At 42.3% G+C, this 17,641-nt stretch overlaps 3 protein-coding genes across 3 annotated transcripts; 2 read left to right on the top strand and 1 right to left on the bottom strand.

Annotated features, from left to right (window-relative positions):
* The first annotated feature begins 2,057 nt into the window (after positions 1–2,057).
* On the top strand, positions 2,058–9,972 carry hapstr1a (HUWE1 associated protein modifying stress responses a). Its single transcript, XM_069676129.1, has 5 exons — positions 2,058–2,442; positions 3,537–3,617; positions 4,198–4,265; positions 4,424–4,634; positions 5,707–9,972. Exons 1-5 carry the CDS (start codon positions 2,247–2,249, stop codon positions 6,021–6,023), a joined length of 873 nt encoding a protein of 290 aa, XP_069532230.1. The 5' UTR covers positions 2,058–2,246; the 3' UTR covers positions 6,024–9,972.
* A 1,146-nt stretch (positions 9,973–11,118) lies between these two features.
* Positions 11,119–14,356, bottom strand: dctn5 (dynactin 5). The gene is made up of 6 exons (XM_069676027.1): positions 14,196–14,356; positions 13,954–14,022; positions 13,718–13,836; positions 12,901–13,012; positions 12,260–12,362; positions 11,119–12,168 (listed from the first exon to the last, which is right to left on the bottom strand). Exons 1-6 carry the CDS (start codon positions 14,241–14,243, stop codon positions 12,071–12,073), a joined length of 549 nt encoding a protein of 182 aa, XP_069532128.1. The 5' UTR covers positions 14,244–14,356; the 3' UTR covers positions 11,119–12,070.
* A 430-nt stretch (positions 14,357–14,786) lies between these two features.
* Positions 14,787–17,187, top strand: ndufab1b (NADH:ubiquinone oxidoreductase subunit AB1b). The gene is made up of 5 exons (XM_069676171.1): positions 14,787–14,998; positions 16,208–16,327; positions 16,418–16,505; positions 16,693–16,808; positions 16,904–17,187. The coding sequence occupies exons 1-4, from the start codon at positions 14,828–14,830 to the stop codon at positions 16,782–16,784; spliced, it is 471 nt and encodes a 156-aa protein (XP_069532272.1). The 5' UTR covers positions 14,787–14,827; the 3' UTR covers positions 16,785–16,808; positions 16,904–17,187.
* The last annotated feature ends 454 nt before the right edge of the window (positions 17,188–17,641 follow it).

Here is a 17,641-nt window from a genome sequence, read left to right as displayed (position 1 = left end):
TGGGGGAGAGCGGAGGGAGAAGCTATCCATTCAAAGCTGTTAACAACACGGAACAGCACCAACGTTTATGTTGATCTGGAGACGAGAGCTGCCACGGCCCGACATAAACCAATTCACCCTAACACGATAAACGACAAAAAAGCGGCACCTCGTTGCATTTCTAGCAAACCTCTTGTGTCTTATGAAGAATGTGCCCGGTCATACAACGTTAGCCTGAGCTGTGTGGCTCATAACCCGCTCCTCCCGCACGGCTCGAGCTGTGTTCAGTCTGAGGTAAATCTCAAAATGGCGGCCGCGCTCTTCTCTGAAATGTCACATCCGCATGGAGATCCAAACACTGGCCCATCCCCGGCCAGGTTCACATCCATGTTAAATGATAGGGATCAGGCGTGTGCAGCCGATACAGGGGAAATTAAAATGAGTTCTTAAACAGTTATTGAAGAATGACCATTGTAGAAATGACAATGCAGGGCGAGCATACTAGTGCATGCATGTTGGGCATAGGCCCCAAACATCATTTGTTCTTTAATAAGGAAAAAAACACATTGTCTGGATGTGGAAATAAAGTTAATATGTTCACCCCATGAATAATATATTAATCAATTATCCATTAACAGTTAGGCAGGGGTCTACTTTCAAAGTGTGTTCGATTTTATTGTTGTATCATGCAATTCAAGTTAAAAAATAAATGATTTTTTTTTTTTAATCAATGCAGCATTTCGACATTATGAGGTCACCCTCCACTATAGCCTACTATGGTACCCCCTTGTCAACGATTTATTGCAGTGATTTAAATTTTTGGTCTACATACTTATATTTATGTATCTATGATGCTCTTGAACTCGGTCTGTTTTTACACAAAAGTTTCTCGGGGCCACCAATGTTTTTGAGTATGTATGTGTGGTGATACCTTTTGAAGTGTAATTAAGGTAGAGTAATTTACTAAAAAGGCACATAAAACTGGAGGTAACTAATACAAAATCAGGGTGTTCAAAATTATCTTTTGACTTGAAAAATATATTTATTTATTTATTTTTCTTAAAAAAGGAAATCTAGGTACACAACTATTTATATGCAGTGTCACTATAATGTGGATAAATGCACAATTTGGAGTCTTTCTGTTTTATTCAAAAGTACAATGATGCATAAAAATGATCATATTTAATATTTATTAAATAATAAAATAGTTAACACAGATCAACATAAATAATTCAGATTAGGGCAATAAACTGTCAAGCCAAATTATTAACTACATAAAGCAATTCTACTAATTGTTCACTTTAATCACTAATGAACGTACCAACTCTTAAAACATTGAATATTGACAACATCTACGTCCAATCATAAATTAGCTATCAGGGAATTAAACACTAAAGCATTCTATCTGCAATGGTGAATGCAGGCCCTCCGTGAAACAGGCGAGCTTTAGCTTATGGGTAAATGGCACCATCCAGTGGGGGGGGAAACATACCAGCAAAAAACAAACAAACAAACAAACAAAAACCCACAGCACTACCCTCCGATTTAGATACCGTGGCAGATGAGCTCTTTTTAATGACTGCCTCATTCTGATTTATCACCTTTATTGTTTCGTACTGTATATTAGCCGTCTATAGCATTGCTTAAAATAAATAAAAACTCTATTGTCATGTTATAATTATTTTTATGTGTAACATATTTACATAAGTCACATATGGAATTGAATAGTGTTCATAAGTGTCACCTAATATGAGCGGCTATTTTTATTTTTTCAAACATTAAAATATTATATTATATTATATTATATTATATTATATTATATTAGTATTTTCTCACAAAGCACTTTTCATGACAAAACTTGCTCTCTCATTCGAGCTTCAGTAATGTGGAATTTTCAATGTGGTTCTTTTGTGTCAATACTGTGATGGACGTGTCGGCGAGCCAATGAAATTACGAAAGCAGTCCTTAAGCCCACCCTGCAGTGCTCATTTCGCCAATAGCCGTTGACATCTAGTGCAATGGGCGGAATAAAGCGCACAACAGGGTAGTCTGCGATGTATATATCCCGACGTCGGCTACTAGGAAAAAACAGTTAGCTAAGCTTATCTTCACAGATGGTGGAAACAGCGAGCCACGTTATGTTGTAGTGCGAAATAATACAACGCTAATAGTATTCATGAGTTTTCTTACATAATTCGCCAAACAGTGTCCAGATATAAATCTTTTAACATATTAAAAGCGCATTTTCATCGAGTTTGGTGCATTAAATGGAGGAGAAGAAGGAAGACGGGGACTCGGAGATACAGGAACACGGACCCGAGCACTGGTTCTCAAAATGGGAGCGGCAGTGTTTGGCCGAAGCGGAGCAGAGGGAGCCGAGCGAAGAGGAGGCCGACAACGACCAGGATAAACTGTGGCATCTTTTCCAGAACTCCGCCACTGCTGTGGCACAGTTATACAAAGGTTCAAACCAGCGCGTTCTGTATGCGTGTTTGTCTGATGATACATGGCCAGTATTCATTTTTTCTTGTTGGTTAGCAACCGGGCTACTCACGAGCGTTACTGGGAACTAACGATAGCGTTTATATCAGCAGAATGCTAACTAGCTCGTGCGAACTCGCTGGCCAGTACAGGGTAACGTTTACAGCTGATTTTGCAATGCTAAATTTAGCTAGCTTCTGCTAGCCAGCGAAAAAAAATAGTTATGAACTTCAATCTTGTGTTATGACCTCTTTTCGATTGATAATCAACCATAGCTATATTAACTGACAAAATTAAATAAGCTCAAGTTTACATGAACTCCTTTGTCAATAGCTTGTTGACACCTAGTTAAAGAGCAGAGGATAGCTAACGTAACGTTAGCCAGGCTAGTTACAAAATGGCGATGGTAACAACAATCGTAGCTACGCGACATTCCCAGATGACAGTCTCTTGTATACTGTCAGTGTTACCATCTGTTATACCGGATGCGATTAGCCGTTGCAATGTGCTATCAACATTTAAACAGAAGTTAGCACATAGTTTGGACACCCGGTTTGCTGCTGAGTGAGCAGATTGTTTAGCAACGAGTAGCTTGCGTTATTATCACAAAATGGCGAGGATAGTATTGGTTCGCTGTGAAATATTGGTTTGTCTACAATCAGTTATGATTGTCAGCTTGTACGGGGATTTATTTAGTCTAAAAACAACACATAGCTCGACTTTTCACGTCTTTACATCTTTTGCTTGTGTGTTTTACATGGCTTTGCAACTTTACTGCTGAGAGGGCAGTTAAGTTGGTGTGTCGGTGCTTCCTTGCTAAACAAGCTGCTGCCAAGTTGGCCATCTAGCGCCGGCTGACAGTTATTTATACGCCAAACCCTGTCCATGCAATTGTAGATGCAAGACAAAATGGCGAATGAAAATGATCTTCACTTCAACCCTATGATTATTAAGCTGTTGTACCTCTCGGGTGTTTTGTTGTCCTTTGGTCACATGTATCACGGGTGATTTGTTTGTTTTACATAGCAACTGCATCATATACAGAAACCAAACATATTTCCTCTTTCCTCCCACAGATAGAGTATGTCATCAGCAGGGCCTGTCATTGTGGGTGCCATTTCAGAACTCGGCCACAGCAGTTACCAACCTCTACAAAGGTACCTCACCACATCCTTCTCCCTCTATCCTTGTGCCTTTGAGCCTGATGTATTGATCAGCCAGCTGTTGTTTTGTTGTTATGCTTTATTCCCTCTATATAGGCTGTAGCTGGCTGTCATAAACTTGTAAACCTAGACATGTTTTTATTGATTAGCTCATCCGCAAGTTGTAAACACAGACCTGGTCATTATCATTCTTATCAGCAATATATTGATCAGTTTGTCACAGGGCCTGTAGGTTTTTGTAAGCCAGTGAAAGACAGAAAAACAGGCTGCATTTTTAACTTGTTTATGACAATGCCAAGAATTCACCAGTGAAACACAGCTGTTTTGTTTAAGTAAGAATGAGACTGGGCTGTATGTGACTGCCTCCCCAAAACATGCCATAAGTGCTAGAAAGGGGTGGATAGTTGTTTCCCTCTGGAAGAAATTTGCTGTTGATTTCTAAAAGCTGCTAGTCATGTCACCCGTCGTAATTACATTTCCTAATGCTTTATGCTCTTTGACAATGCTTACAACAGTTGCTTGACTGTTGGCACACATGAGGATGAACAATGAATATTGTCTTCCACCTTTGCAGAGAGTGTGGATGCCCATCAGAGGAGCTTTGACCGGGGCATTCAGATAGGGCACCAACGCCGTAATAAGGTGGGCATTCTTCCTCTGTTATCTTTATGTGAGGCACCGCTCATCTTTGTATCTGGACACATCATGAGTTCACATCCCCTGTCAACGTAATGTATCAGCACGTGCTAATAAATTGAAGCCTTAGCTCGCTGATTAATCACTCTTGTTTTGGATTGCAGGACATGTTAGCCTGGGTGAAAAAGCGCCGGAGAACCATCCGCAGGGAGGATCTTATCAGCTTTCTGTGCGGCAAAGCACCACCACACAGGAGTAGCAGGGCCAACACCCGGCTGGCCATGGTGGCCCCGAGTCGGGCTAATTCACCAGCAGAGACTGGCTCATCTGTGGAAGCAGATCTCCAACCCTTCAGGGAGGCCATTGCGTTGCATGGTGAGGAAGCTTTGTATGAACCTTGCTCATAGTTCAGCGACCTCTGATGTCTGTTTCTTTGTGTACGCTGTTAAAACTTTTGGTTCTGGTAGGACCCACTGTCACGAGTTGAATAGATCTACAATTGTGGCAATGTACAATAGAGGGGTTGTGAAATAAGGTCTTTTAAATTAAGGAAAAAATGTCACATGGATCACTTGCAAATGTACAGATTTCCCCTTTGATGGGGACAGTGTTATGCAGTCTGAGCTACAGTATGTTGTAACGTGTGTTGTTGAGTGTTGTCGTAGTACTTGCATGTGGCTCAGAGATAAGAGTGTTGTGCACGGGTGTGTGAGCCCTGGCCAATAGTGAAAGAGGGCCTCAATTTAGCTCCTTGTGTTTGTGTGAGTGAGAGAAAACCTCTCACTACCAAGTCTCTTTTAATGATTGGATTATATTTCTAAAACACAGATGCATCTGTTTCTGTTTGTAAACTATTTAAGCTACAGAATGTTGATATTTGTGTCGTGCTGTCAGCGCTATTGGACACTCAAAATGATCTGAAGACCCCCGTGTGTTTAAAGGGGCTGTCGCTGAGGTTAGGGTGGATGATGTTAGGCATTTGGCGGTTTAAGTTACAGACACACAAGTTCAGTCTGCGTCAGGAGGTTTGTCTTCTTTTTCAGTTATCAGATACCTTTTGCATGTCACCCCCGAGGTTTGTGTGTGATGGGACTGGCATGGACAAAATCTCTTTGACTCTGTCACACAATACAATTAAAATTCTTACAGTTTGAGGTCAAATGTTTCCTTGATTAGTTTGCCACATTGTGGTTTACAGTCGCACCTGTCACAGACACTGATGCCAAAACAAATCTTACCACAGGAGTGCACGTTCTTCCTTTAACCGCCCTCTGAATCATTTAGTTTAGTTCTGGAGCTAAGTGATGACCCGTGTCGTTGTGAGGCGGCTGCTTCATTGCTGCTTGGTGGGAAAACATCCGAACAACGCAATTCTGGAAAAGCGTGAAAATCTGAAGTACCATGGTTTATTAACTCGCATAACCTTTGAACCTCTCTTCTTTTCCAGGTCTGAGTGGAGCAATGGCAAGTATCAGTGTCCGCTCCGGTGCACCAGGGTCTCCGACACACGTGAGTGGGAGCAGTAGTAACGGAGGTGGTGCAGGTGGAGTCGGCTCTTCCGGCTCGGGGCCGGTTTGCCGCAGCAGGCGTAACGGCCTCCAAGACGTCGACCTGAACACTTTCATCTCAGAGGAAATGGCCCTGCATCTGGACTCTACAGGCTCTGCCTCTGCTGGAGGGGGAGGAACCAGGAAACGAAACTCCACCCAGTGTAGTGATGTCATCACAGACTCCCCTACGCACAAACGCAACAGGATGATCTGATCTGCTGCCTGCCTATGTGTGTGAGGGGGTGGGGGGAAGCCTTGGAAGCCGAGGCTAGGAGAGGGGATGGACGGGTTTATGTGGGACACATGCGCAGATAGATGGACAGACGTTGGGATGCCTGACTGCGCCAAAGATCCCGGGCTGAAAATGAAAACGGGGACTGAAGGTCTCAGTTCGCTCTCCTCAGATGTTGAACAAATTCTGTTCCTTGTCTCCTTTCCCTTCATTATTTCTACAAATCACTGATCTGCAATCAGAACACTTAATGAGAGTGTGGGGGAGACTGGGGGGTGAGTACCGCATCGCTGCCCTGGAAAGGAGACAACGAAGGGAGTCACCAACTCGTACTTGGATGCATACAGTTCTCAAATGGGGGTGAACACGCACTGTGCTGCTCGACAAGTAAAAGCCACTTGATCCTTGACACATTTGTGCTCTTCCCTCCCTAACCTTAACCTCACCCATCCTCACCCACCACCTTAATAAGGAAGTGAGGGCCATGATCAAATCGTCTCACTCGGTGAATCAAGTTGCTCGCCAAATGTTGATTCTCACTCTGTCAGAGACTGGCCTCCGCGTCGGAACCAACCGCCTGTTCTTTCTGTTACTTCATCATTGCAGCTTTCAGTGGTGGAGCGACATCTGTGACATCATGCCGCCGCTTGTAGCCAGTTACTCTGGCTACTCTGGGTAAAGGAACGTAACAACGGGCCGTTGCTGTTGGGACATTCAGACCGTACTCTCTGCTTCAACAGTGGCTCATTCAGTTCATCCAGTCGCCCTTTTTCTCCTCAGTTCTTCAGCCGCCAGTGTTAAAACAACTCGATTTATTGGCTCAGTTTTTCATCAGCAATAGGCGAGTTATCTTTGCGTTCTTTCTCCATCTTTTTTGTTGTTGTTGAGGATAATGGAAAGGAATTTTTTTTTGTTTTTTTGTGTATACATCTTCTCAGACAGCCGTTTCCTGACTGCAACGCCCTCTCCCTCCTTGACCCCTTAGTCTTATTATGAAAGCAGCTGCTGTTTTATGTGATCTTGTGATTATTCTGATTAGTTGCAATAAGGATTTTTTGCACTTAGCTTTCACCTATAACTCATGCAAATGAAATCGGCTCTTCCATTGTATCCCAGTTGTAGCCCTAGAAAAGGCCCGCTCGTGGCCCGCCCACACATTAAGCATCAGGTGAACACCTCTTCAGAAGTATTTGAACACATTATGGAGTGTTTCTGTGTGTGGGCCCTACTTATTTTGTTTTTAGGGAGTCCTTTCCTGAAAATGTAACTTATCAGAAGATAATCGGTGCTGTAAAGAAAGCATGAATCACAGAAATGTTCTAACAAAGGTAGCGTTGTTTTTTTTAACAGACCCACCAAACAATGGCAGCCGGTGCAGGCAAGGCGCTTGTTAATTTGGCTCGATTGTCGGATTGGGCGTTCGGACACTTTCTGCTCTTCGTATAAGGGATTTGTGCATTAATAAGACGTGGATGGGTTTGATTTTCACGTGGTACAGGATGATGCAACTCGAGGCGTGTTTCTTTCTTGAAATGGTTGTTGCCTTCCATCCTTCTGTCCTTCTGTAAGGGAGAAGAGGAGGGGACACTGACATCACACCAGGCAGACCTTTTTAAGCAAGTAATTTAAACTGGTACTGGACTGATGTGTAGTCTCTTTAAAGTAAGATTATTGAAGTTAAATCTAAGCTCGTTCGTTGCGATGTGCTTTCATTTATAGGGCTGCCCCGACCAAAGGAATCCCTGGTCAACTAGTTGTCGTTAGTTTAATTAAATAGGCGTCACACGTTTTATTATTTCAAGTATCTAAATATAAACTTTTTGGGCTGAAAATAATGTTAAAAGTAACATTTTTAACACTATAACAGCTTCAGTCCTTTTGGGACGCATCCTGGATTCCTTTGGCTGACTCAGCTAGCTTTAGCCTAGCTGGTAGCTGCTAACTACCTAAGTAGTGAGACAGGGTAACGTTGCATAAAACAGATGCTTTTGTTCAATCAATGCAGGAAACACAAACCAAAGTAATTTCTAACAGAAGCGATACTTGAACCTTCACCGCGTCCTCCTCACTTCCTATGAGAGCAGCCAGACTTTCTCACATGCATACGTTACCCACAAGGCCTTTTCCTTAAGAGGGGAATGCTAGGCTGGTGACACTACAGAAAAGGTCGCATGGACTCTGTCCACTAACATTTGGTCGACCATCAGGGGGGCAGCTCTATTCATGTAGCATAGGAAGCTACCAGTGAGGCCCTGGCGTCGCAGTGATACAGGAAGTTGTGCGAGATGTCCATGTTTCCTCCTCTCTCTTCCTTATTTTTGTTGACTTCTTGTTCACTTCCCCCCTTCACCTTTCTGACCTGGAAAGAAGGGTTTTTCTTTTCGTTGTATAAAGCATGCCAGTTCTTATTCTCTGTTACATTTTTGGTCACAGATTTCACTTTTTGCGTTTATAGGTTGGCTTTTTATATTCATACACGATAACTGGCTCGTCAGAGTAACAAAAAGAACCCGGCTGAGATTCTGTCAAAATGAATGAAGAGTTCTGCGTTTAGTTCGTTAGAAGTTTTTCTTTCACACAAGTGAAACCACTGAATTAGTTAATGTAGGGAAGAAATGTGATTTGATTTGCCTAATGAGTCTCTGATTACTGTGAGGGAGTGCCAACATGTAATTCTTAGAGAAGTCATGACGGTGTTGGTTTGAAAATCTATCTTTTGCTAAAACAAACAATGTTTTTCCGGGTAGTGCAACATACTAATGGGAACCTCATCCTAAAATAGGGTGCATGGGAGTTTTACACTATTGGGTCCTTGCAGAGGATGTTATATGGTGTCTCGGCCCAGCAGGGGATTAGAGCATGGATGTTCTATAAGGATCTGGATATCTCAGTCGTATAAGAGCTGCAGATACGCCAACTAGTTCCTAGTTTCCGGGTTTACACCCAGGCTCTGCGGCCCATGGAATATGTGCAGTAGTTTTTCTCTTGCCGGCTCTGGCTGCGAGTTCCCACTCAGCCCATAGAGACAGAAGTGCAACAAGTCATACTTTGTAAGCCACGTCCACCAAAGAAGAAATCTTGGCGCCACAAAGTGCTGAAATATTGACAAAATGCCTCTAACTAACTAAAAACAAAGGATTATTTTAGCACCCTATGTCTACCAGAGAGGACACTGAGTATAGTCTCAGTGCACCGTCTCTTTACCTGCTTTTTCCTGGAGAAGTTAAATACCTAATTCACAACTGTTTAATAGAATCACCAGGAAAACAACGATCCAAACCAGGCCTTGCACAGCTTAGCCTCTGACACTCATTTTCGTGGACGACTCAGTGTCACACTCCCAGTTCCCCCCTCCTTCCTGCTGACACCTCATGCTTATCGCCTGTGTTTATTTCTGTCTTCCTGCAGGTTTAGTTATTCTCTTTAGATGTTTATAAAAACATAGTTCTGGCTACTTTGTTTGTGCATCCCAGCAAACGACACCTTTTACAGCATTTCTCTGCTGTCACCTAGCAGATGAAAGTCAATGAAGCCATGACTTGTTTCTCTTCTGGTGTTGGCGGGACTTATTGCACTCTTTCTCTGTAGGCTTTGGGATGACTCTGTGATTCTAGGCGTGAGGAAAGGATCAAAAATTCCCATTAGACTCATATTTAACCTTTTTTGCAGGGCGAAGTGTTCCCTATTATTTTCCAGAGCTCCACTTAAGAGTCGGCTACGAGTGCCGATTTTCTAACCCCGATATTTCCCCTTCAGAGTTTGAACCGCGTTCATCAGCCTGGTTACACTAGAGGGGGCACTTTGTCTCCCTCTCTTCCCCTGAGCCCGTCACCGGCCTTCATCCACATCGTTTCAAAAGGCTGACTCATGCCTCGTGTCTCTGGAGCCAACACTATTATCAGCTGTTTCTTGATACTTATTTGTTTAAAAAGTAATAAATGGCTAATCTATATACTTAACATTTAATTGTTGGTAAGATATATGTGGTTCACATTGTAAAAGAAATAAAACCATGAGTTGCAATTGGATGGACTATGTTTCATTAAAAAACAGAAAAAGGAGTGTTTGGTTTTATTTGGTTGCTTTTCTATAAACTGCTCACGATGCTCAGCAATGACACAAAAGTAAGCTAGCTTCGTTTTTGTGTTCATACCTCACTGTGTTTGCAGATATACACCTTGTACAACAGGAGCAGTAAGCATGTAAGGAATAAATCATACAGAGCTCCTTTCTACACTGAATGTACCAATTTAACATAAGAGACATCAATTCCTGCTTTTCACCACAAGGTGGAACCAGAGGACAACACTGGAAAAATAACTGGCTAAGTGTCTGATGAGGAAATGTTCGACAAGACTGTAAAGTTTGTTGCCAAAGCTCTAATTGTTTTCAGTCTGATGAACAGCTTCCTCTGTTCAGTCCTCCCATGCTGCATTCACTTGCTCCTCGGATAGTCCCGTTTCTTCAGTTAGAAAGTGGCCTGGTCTTTAGTTAGTTCGTGCGCTTTAAGTCAAGGTTTGGAAACAACGTGGATGCTACAAAGAAGATGCACTGTATGTTACGTTCTGAGCATTTTTACAACATGTTGACAGATCTTTGCAGTATTTGGGATTTTGTCTCAGACTTTTTGCTGCACCATTTGGATCCTTAAACCACTGAGATATACCTTCTTTCTTATCAGGGTAAATGCTAATAGGAAAAACTACTTAAACATATTAAATGTGTTTTTTTTAATTTTGTTTTTTTTAATCGTGTGACTGTTTTTTTCTTCAAATTAGCTTTTAAAATAATTTCGGGGCGCTGGCTTAGCTCAGTTGGTGGAGCAGGCACTCCATGTACAGAGGCTACAGTCCTCGACGCACCGATCACAGGCTCGACTCCCGGTCTGCCGATCATTTAGTGCACGTTAACCCCCACTCTCCCCATGTCCTGTCTCTCTATCGATCCTATCGATAAAGGTAAAAAAAAAAAAAATCTTTAAAATAATCTCAAGTACCCACTGCAGTTCTCTAAACAACTCATTTGAAAAGTTAAAGAGCACAAGACAATTACAAAAAAGTCGTGAGGCAAATTGTATTCATGTTTATGTATTTATTTATCTGCTGCAATACTTCAGATTTTGGCTCCGTCTGTAATTTACTCCCAAACTATGAAAGGGGCTGTGCTGCACACATTTAAACTCTCAAATTAGGATTGCAGCTGATACTTAAAAACATATGGAAATAAAATTAAACACAGTATTAAATAAACTTTTGCATAAACAGCTGAATCCAAAGCAAAAATAAGAATTAAGATGACAGAGAGTAAAACAACAGGATAGTTGCGTTTTCTGCTCTGTTGGCAACATAAACTGCAGACATGCAAAATCATCAACTGTTGTTCTCCATTTTGTTTTGGTCCATGGGTTTATTTATTTGGATCCCTGTTAGCTGCTACCAAAGTAGCAACAACTCTTCCAGGGACCACACATCCTACAGTATATTACAATTTGTGTTTCCACTCTTCAAACACCTCCTTCCTTTCCCATCTCCTCCATCTCCTCCATCTCCTCATCTTCACCTACAGCTGCTGTCAGAGAGCAAAGGTTGTGATTTTCAGCTTCCACACAGAGATCCAGAGTTTCTCCTCAGCACACTGACCAGGAAAAACAGACTATATAAACACACAAGAAGAGGAAGGAAGAGCCTGTGGATGGAGGAATTATAGCTGTGCCCCTTGAAGGCATCACAGACTGGCTGGGATGGTACTCATAAACGTGCTGTGTAGATAAAGAGCATTATGATTTGTGGATTTAAACACACTTAAACTGCAAACACACAACAAAGCTTTTCTCATACTTAAAAACAGGAATCTTATTCGGGCTCTTAATGGGACTTAATGTTTTTCCTTGGCCAGAGAAACTCCTGGCCTCTGAGTGCGGAAGGTGAGCTCTCAAAGTCCATTTCAGTCTGATGAGAGACCCCGTCCACGCCCCCGGGGGGGCTGGCTGGAGAGGGTGTGGATCCTGCTGAGGGGATTGGGAGCAGCGCTCAGATCTGGCTGAGGGGCAGAAACTTCTGGTAGTAGCTCTTGGTGACGTCGATCATCAGGTCCTGTGTGCACTCAGGGAGCTCCCCTGAAAACAGACCTTGAGAGAGAGAGAGAGAGAGAGAGGCAAATTCAGCTAAAGGCGTAACAGATAAGTAAAAAGTAACAGGGTAAGATGTGTTGAGACTGACCTGGGCATCCAGAGAAGACGGTAAAAGGCGGCACCACTGTCTCAGGAGGGAGCACGGTGTTGTCTAAGATCTTGCAGCAGTCCTTCAGCACACAGCGACGACCCTGCACACACACACACACACACAACAAAACAAAGGTAAAACCAACGTACAGTTTGATTATCATCACAGTGAAGTACAATCAGACAACTATAAGAAGAATTGTTTATACACATTTATCCTGGGATTGCACAGCAAAGCTGCTAGATTTATATCTCCGTTATTTATAACAAAGCCATTTCTGATCAGTTATAATCATGTACATCTGCTAGCTCCCAGCACGGTTTTCTACTACTGTAAATATGCCCACAGTGACCAGTCATCAGATATTTAAACCATTTTATTCGCTTCACTGATAGCAGCATGAAATCTATGCTAAAAATCTAAACCGGAAAGTGTTCCAGTCGGTGCTGGAAGCAGCCTGCAGGCGCTCAGTTTATCTGAACATGACTGCCATGTGACTGTTTCACCAGAGGCAGGAGGAGACACAGCCTCTGTTTGTGTCCTCTGTAACTCTCTCTGCATGCTTTCCCTTTTCTGTCTTTTGGCTTTGTCCTGTGTGTGTGTGTGTGTTAGTGTGTGTGTGCTTTCGTCCCACTCACTATCACGCAGTTTTTGCCAATGTGGACGTAGGAACCGATCTGCGCTGCATTGACCACACAGTCTTCCTCAATGAAGACGTGGTCTCCGATGTGCAGCGGGAAGAACGCCACCCTGGAGGAAAAAGAGAGAGGGTGGAAGGAGATGAAGTTCTGTTGTTTGTTAAACCATATGGGAATAGACCACCCACATCCAGCTGGAGGATATTATAGCTAGAACATTTGTTCTTTCTGCAACAGATGACATCATGCTTGTTGATGACATCATTACGTTGCATTACAGGTGGTTTAATAAATGGTGACAACACACAGGCAGCTGCTCTCTGGCTGCAGGAGATTGTTGTTTGCATAATCCTGATCTGAAATAAAAAGCTAGACTTACATAGTATTTAGTTAGAACAGATTTTAAGGATATTAATTATTTATTAATATTGTTATTATTGAAACCACAATAAGCAAAATATCAGTTTCAGAACCTGTTTTTCTATTGCAAACGAATCCATCTCAAGGCCTTTGCAGTTTGCTTATAAAAATGAACTAAACACAAATACATTGTTCATATAACAAATGAAGTGTTAACAAATATTTGTTTCCATTCAGAATAGTTTTGAATAAATAAAATGTATGTTTACTTGCAAAAGTTAATGAAAAAAGGTCCAAACAATTCGTCATGGCTATAGCATCTACCTATAGTTTAACATGTATGAAAGCCCCAAGTCAAGTTATCATCACATTATATACTAAAATAATATGAATACCATTATAATAATTTAGGTATGTATGCTCTAGTCTGGATATATGCCAAAAAAGCATCTTTTACCCTTTGCTGAACTTTTTGAAAGGTGGTCTAATGACGCTCCGGCTCTTCACCACACAGTGTCTGCCCACCCTGACATTAGCCAGGTCGCCTCTGATGATGCAGTCATTCATAACAATAGTCTGGAGGAGATAATAAACACACAGAGACAAGCACAATGTAAGCCATGTCACAGAACACAGTACACTGTATACCACCATTTAACAACATACTGCCCTCTCATTTGTTTTGCTCCTTACTTTGCCATTGAGAACGATGTTTTGACTCCCACACAGCACTGACTGTCTGCTCACTTTGTTGCCAGAAGCCTGAAATAAAAGGGAAAATACGGTTAATGACGTTTTATAGTGTGTTCCTGACTTTATTGTCTATCTAAGGTAAACAATAATTTCATTCAACAGTCCAACGCCCAGTGCAGCTTATGCTAGCCAAATAGCAATCAGCTAGCAAGCTAACAACGGCTTGAAAGCCAACGCATTACCGTCTCAATGTACTCCGCTTTGTTGTACAGTATTTCAGACAACTCCATGGTTGGGAATTAAGTACAAAATTTAAGACAGTGGGGATTAATTAAGCACTAATAAGCAACGCATCTGCTTAGCACACGGCTACGCTCTCAGCTTCTCTTCTTCTCTTGTGATGCCGACGAGCCTGACAGGATTTTCAGACATTAGTAGTTGGGCGCCAAATCATCGATGGTCGTTAAGCTAATAAAACAGTCCATTGAAGTTTGTTAGATTTGGCTGGTACAACACAAGACTCAATTTATAAATGCATATTGGCTGTTTACTTATGTTGCTCGTTCAGGTCAATTGGCTTTGCAAATATTAAATAACTAATCCGCAATGTGATTTGGTGATCGATTAATGTAGCCTGAGTTAAATTCTAACTCTTTAGAAATGTATTTATTTTGCCTATTTTTAAAGTTAGCGCTTGTCGTTATGTATTGTTGGTGTCTTTGTTTCATTTATGACACAGCATAAAGAAAAAATGAAATAAAAAGTGCAAAATAAAGACACGGCTTGTGTTGCGCATGCGTACTGCGGAGCCCTTGCCTGACCCCGTTTCTTCTTCGCCTTGCACGCTGGGAGCTCCCAGGCACTTATCCCCGTCATGGCGTCCCGTGTCCTGCTGCAGTGTGTCCGCTCGCTCGCCCGGCCCTCGCTGAGGCTTTCCTCTGGTACCCTGGCAGTGAGAACCGCTGCGGCCCCGGCAGCAGCCATCCACCGACCTCTCTCCTTCGCCGCAGACAGCCGGAGGACGCGATGGCTCGGGCAGAGCCCGGTGAGTCTCCGGTAACATTGAGAAGTCGTGGCCTAGCGTTCGCTGCTGTGACCTACCGACGTCTTTCAAAACTGTCAGGCTCAACTAGCCTGCTGGAAGTTCACAATGGAGTGCTAATAGTTCATTTAACCCCGAGATAAAAATCTGTCGATGTGAAATCCTGCCCAAAACCCGCGAAACCTTGTGACGTTATATTTTTCATTACACAACTGCCATGTTTTGCTTGTTAGCTAGCTAGCTCGTTAGCAAAGTGAGTGAGTTCGTTGGCACGCATTAATGTTATTGCTCATCTTTTACCTGCAGTCTGGAGCCATATGGATGTCTAAACGTAACCCAAGCGCCTTCTGATGTATTGCAGCTAATCTAAGTAACCAATAGCTAATGAAGGAGCTATATAAGTATGTTGCTAAAGTAATGCTGCAGCCCAGAATCACTTTTATATTTATAACTGTTGCTTGTTTGATCCTGTGAGAAGCATATATGGATGATATCAAGCTACAGATGATTCTAATATTATTTACTTATTATAAGAAGGCAAGAAACGTTTAGATATTATAATTCCTTAAATAGAATCGTAACAGTAAAATGTATAAAATAGAATTGAATGTGGACACGATTGTGACTAACAACAGAGTAAAAACTCCCTCAGATAGTTTGTTTAGGTAAAGAAAAATCAATGAAAGAACTTCCTAATCTGGAAGGTGATCACTAGACTGTCATTAAGAAGGGCAGAAATATATTAGGAAGCCTAACCAGAGAAGCATGTTAAAGACTACAAGTAGAACTTTTAAGGTGGTTTTGCACTGAAGCTTTTAAAGTAAACAAAGCTGCATATCTATTTTCTGTACATTTCATATTAATCCCATGTGATGATAATTTGTGTATTTTTATTTATTTATTTTACCTTTATTTAATCAGGTTGGTCCTATTGAGATCAGAAATCTATTCAGTAAACGCGCTAATACGATCAGCTTGAACATTTATACACAGCATGCTAAAATCAGTCTGATTGTTGAGCCGTCATGTGTGCTTCAAGTCATGCCACCTTAGGCTCTCCTGAATAAACCCACTATGCTAAGCAAGCATGTGTTGTTGACCTTCAGCTTGTTAACAGTTTTAGCTAAAAACTTTTGCATCCCCATGACCTCCATCAACCTCCTCATCCCTGGCTTCCCCTGACCTCTTCCTCTTCTTTTATTCCCTCCTCAGATCTCCTCAGTAGGCGTGCCGTGCAGAAAGTATGGAGGTCTGCCCCCCCTCACCTTAGAGACCATCAAAGAGCGTGTCATGTACGTCCTCAAGCTCTACGACAAGATCAACCCGGAGAAGGTGAGCGCGATCGCCGACTAGCTTGGATGCTATCAGACCTGAACTGTGCTCGCTGACGGCTAATTGCGTGTGTGACTTTGTGCTCCTCAGCTGCAGTCGTGCTCCCACTTCATGAAAGACCTCGGTCTGGACAGCTTGGACCAGGTGGAGATCATCATGGCCATGGAGGATGAGTTTGGTAAGAGGCATGAAAATTCTTGGATATATTACAGACCCTTTAATCTTCAGTAGTTATGCAGAAGCAGATCGTACTGTATGTGCATGTCAGCTTCCAGCTTCAGTCTCTGTTGTGTTCATTTGCATGTTTTAACAGAGCACAAGGTGTTGTTTACATGACCTTTGAACTCTGTGTTCTTCTCCTGCAGGCTTCGAGATCCCCGACGCAGAAGCAGAGAAGTTGATGAGTCCCGAGGAGATTGTACAGTATATCGCAGACAAGAAGGACGTTTATGAATAATCTGTTTTTCAGCACATTGCAGAGGTACGTCTCTGTCGGCCATGTTTTTTCGTGCATCTCTCACGCACTTACACATTCAGGTTTTAGCTCTTGATCTAATTGGTCCCTTTCTTCCACAGAGGTTGACCCCAGCCTGACCCAATGGAAGTAGCTGTTGAGCGCCAAACCATTTCCTACTTCCTCCCCGTCAGCTCTTCTGCCCATAACAGCACTGTTGTTGGCTGCCGGTCTTGTGTTTGACTGTATTTAAATGAACATGTGCTTTTGGGAGCTCGGAGACAAACAAAATATTAAAAACAAGGTTATATCACAGTTTTTTTTTTCTTCTTCTTCTTCCAGCTCCACCCTGTGGTTCCGATGTATAATTTCTCATGAATAGATCAATAAAGACACATGCTGTGAAGTTCTGATGTCTGTTCCCATACTGTAGCGTGTCAGCTAACCATGCAGATTCAGCATTCCCACTAATAAGAAACCCCTACATCCGAACGAGGAACCTTCTAGCTGTGAGGTGACAAAGCAACAATTTTTCATTATATTAAATACTTAGAATTATATAAAGGCAAAACAATCTTGTAGAGCGTTCACCTCGTCCATCAAATGTGAGTCCTTCACACCTGGAGAAGGAACAGGTAGATGTCAAATCCAAAACCTGTACAAACATAATATAAACCAGTGGTTCTCAGCTGGTCTCGCCACCGAAATATTCCAACCATTCAAATGTATTAAGTGACAAATGGTGCAGTTTGGACCTGATACCGAACAAAACATCACAATGTCATCATTACAAAACACAACAGTTTAATGGCCCAAAATGACCAGCAGGTGGCAGTGCACACAGGAAAATATTTCCTCTA

This window comes from Semicossyphus pulcher, unplaced genomic scaffold (genome assembly GCF_022749685.1).
Source record: "Semicossyphus pulcher isolate SPU_LCO1_2020_fin unplaced genomic scaffold, fSemPul1.0.p SCAF_25, whole genome shotgun sequence".
Lineage (NCBI taxonomy): Eukaryota > Metazoa > Chordata > Actinopteri > Labriformes > Labridae > Semicossyphus > Semicossyphus pulcher.
Note: the sequence above shows the minus strand (reverse complement) of the source record. Positions and strands in the feature narration are given on the sequence as shown.

Bases quoted from the DNA above. Each gene is read 5' to 3' on its own strand.
- hapstr1a (XM_069676129.1), top strand. From the start codon at position 2,247: ATGGAGGAGAAGAAGGAAGACGGGGACTCGGAGATACAGGAACACGGA. The intron at 3,618-4,197 runs GTACCTCACCAC...CCACCTTTGCAG, and splicing joins AGTTACCAACCTCTACAAAG to AGAGTGTGGATGCCCATCAG. The intron at 4,266-4,423 runs GTGGGCATTCTT...TTTGGATTGCAG, and splicing joins GGCACCAACGCCGTAATAAG to GACATGTTAGCCTGGGTGAA.
- dctn5 (XM_069676027.1), bottom strand. From the start codon at position 14,243: ATGGAGTTGTCTGAAATACTGTACAACAAAGCGGAGTACATTGAGACG. The intron at 14,023-14,195 runs GTAATGCGTTGG...CTTTTATTTCAG, and splicing joins AAGCGGAGTACATTGAGACG to GCTTCTGGCAACAAAGTGAG. The intron at 12,169-12,259 runs GTCAGTCTCAAC...CTCTCTCTCAAG, and splicing joins CGTCTTCTCTGGATGCCCAG to GTCTGTTTTCAGGGGAGCTC.
- ndufab1b (XM_069676171.1), top strand. From the start codon at position 14,828: ATGGCGTCCCGTGTCCTGCTGCAGTGTGTCCGCTCGCTCGCCCGGCCC. The intron at 14,999-16,207 runs GTGAGTCTCCGG...TTCCCTCCTCAG, and splicing joins GATGGCTCGGGCAGAGCCCG to ATCTCCTCAGTAGGCGTGCC. The intron at 16,328-16,417 runs GTGAGCGCGATC...TGTGCTCCTCAG, and splicing joins ACAAGATCAACCCGGAGAAG to CTGCAGTCGTGCTCCCACTT.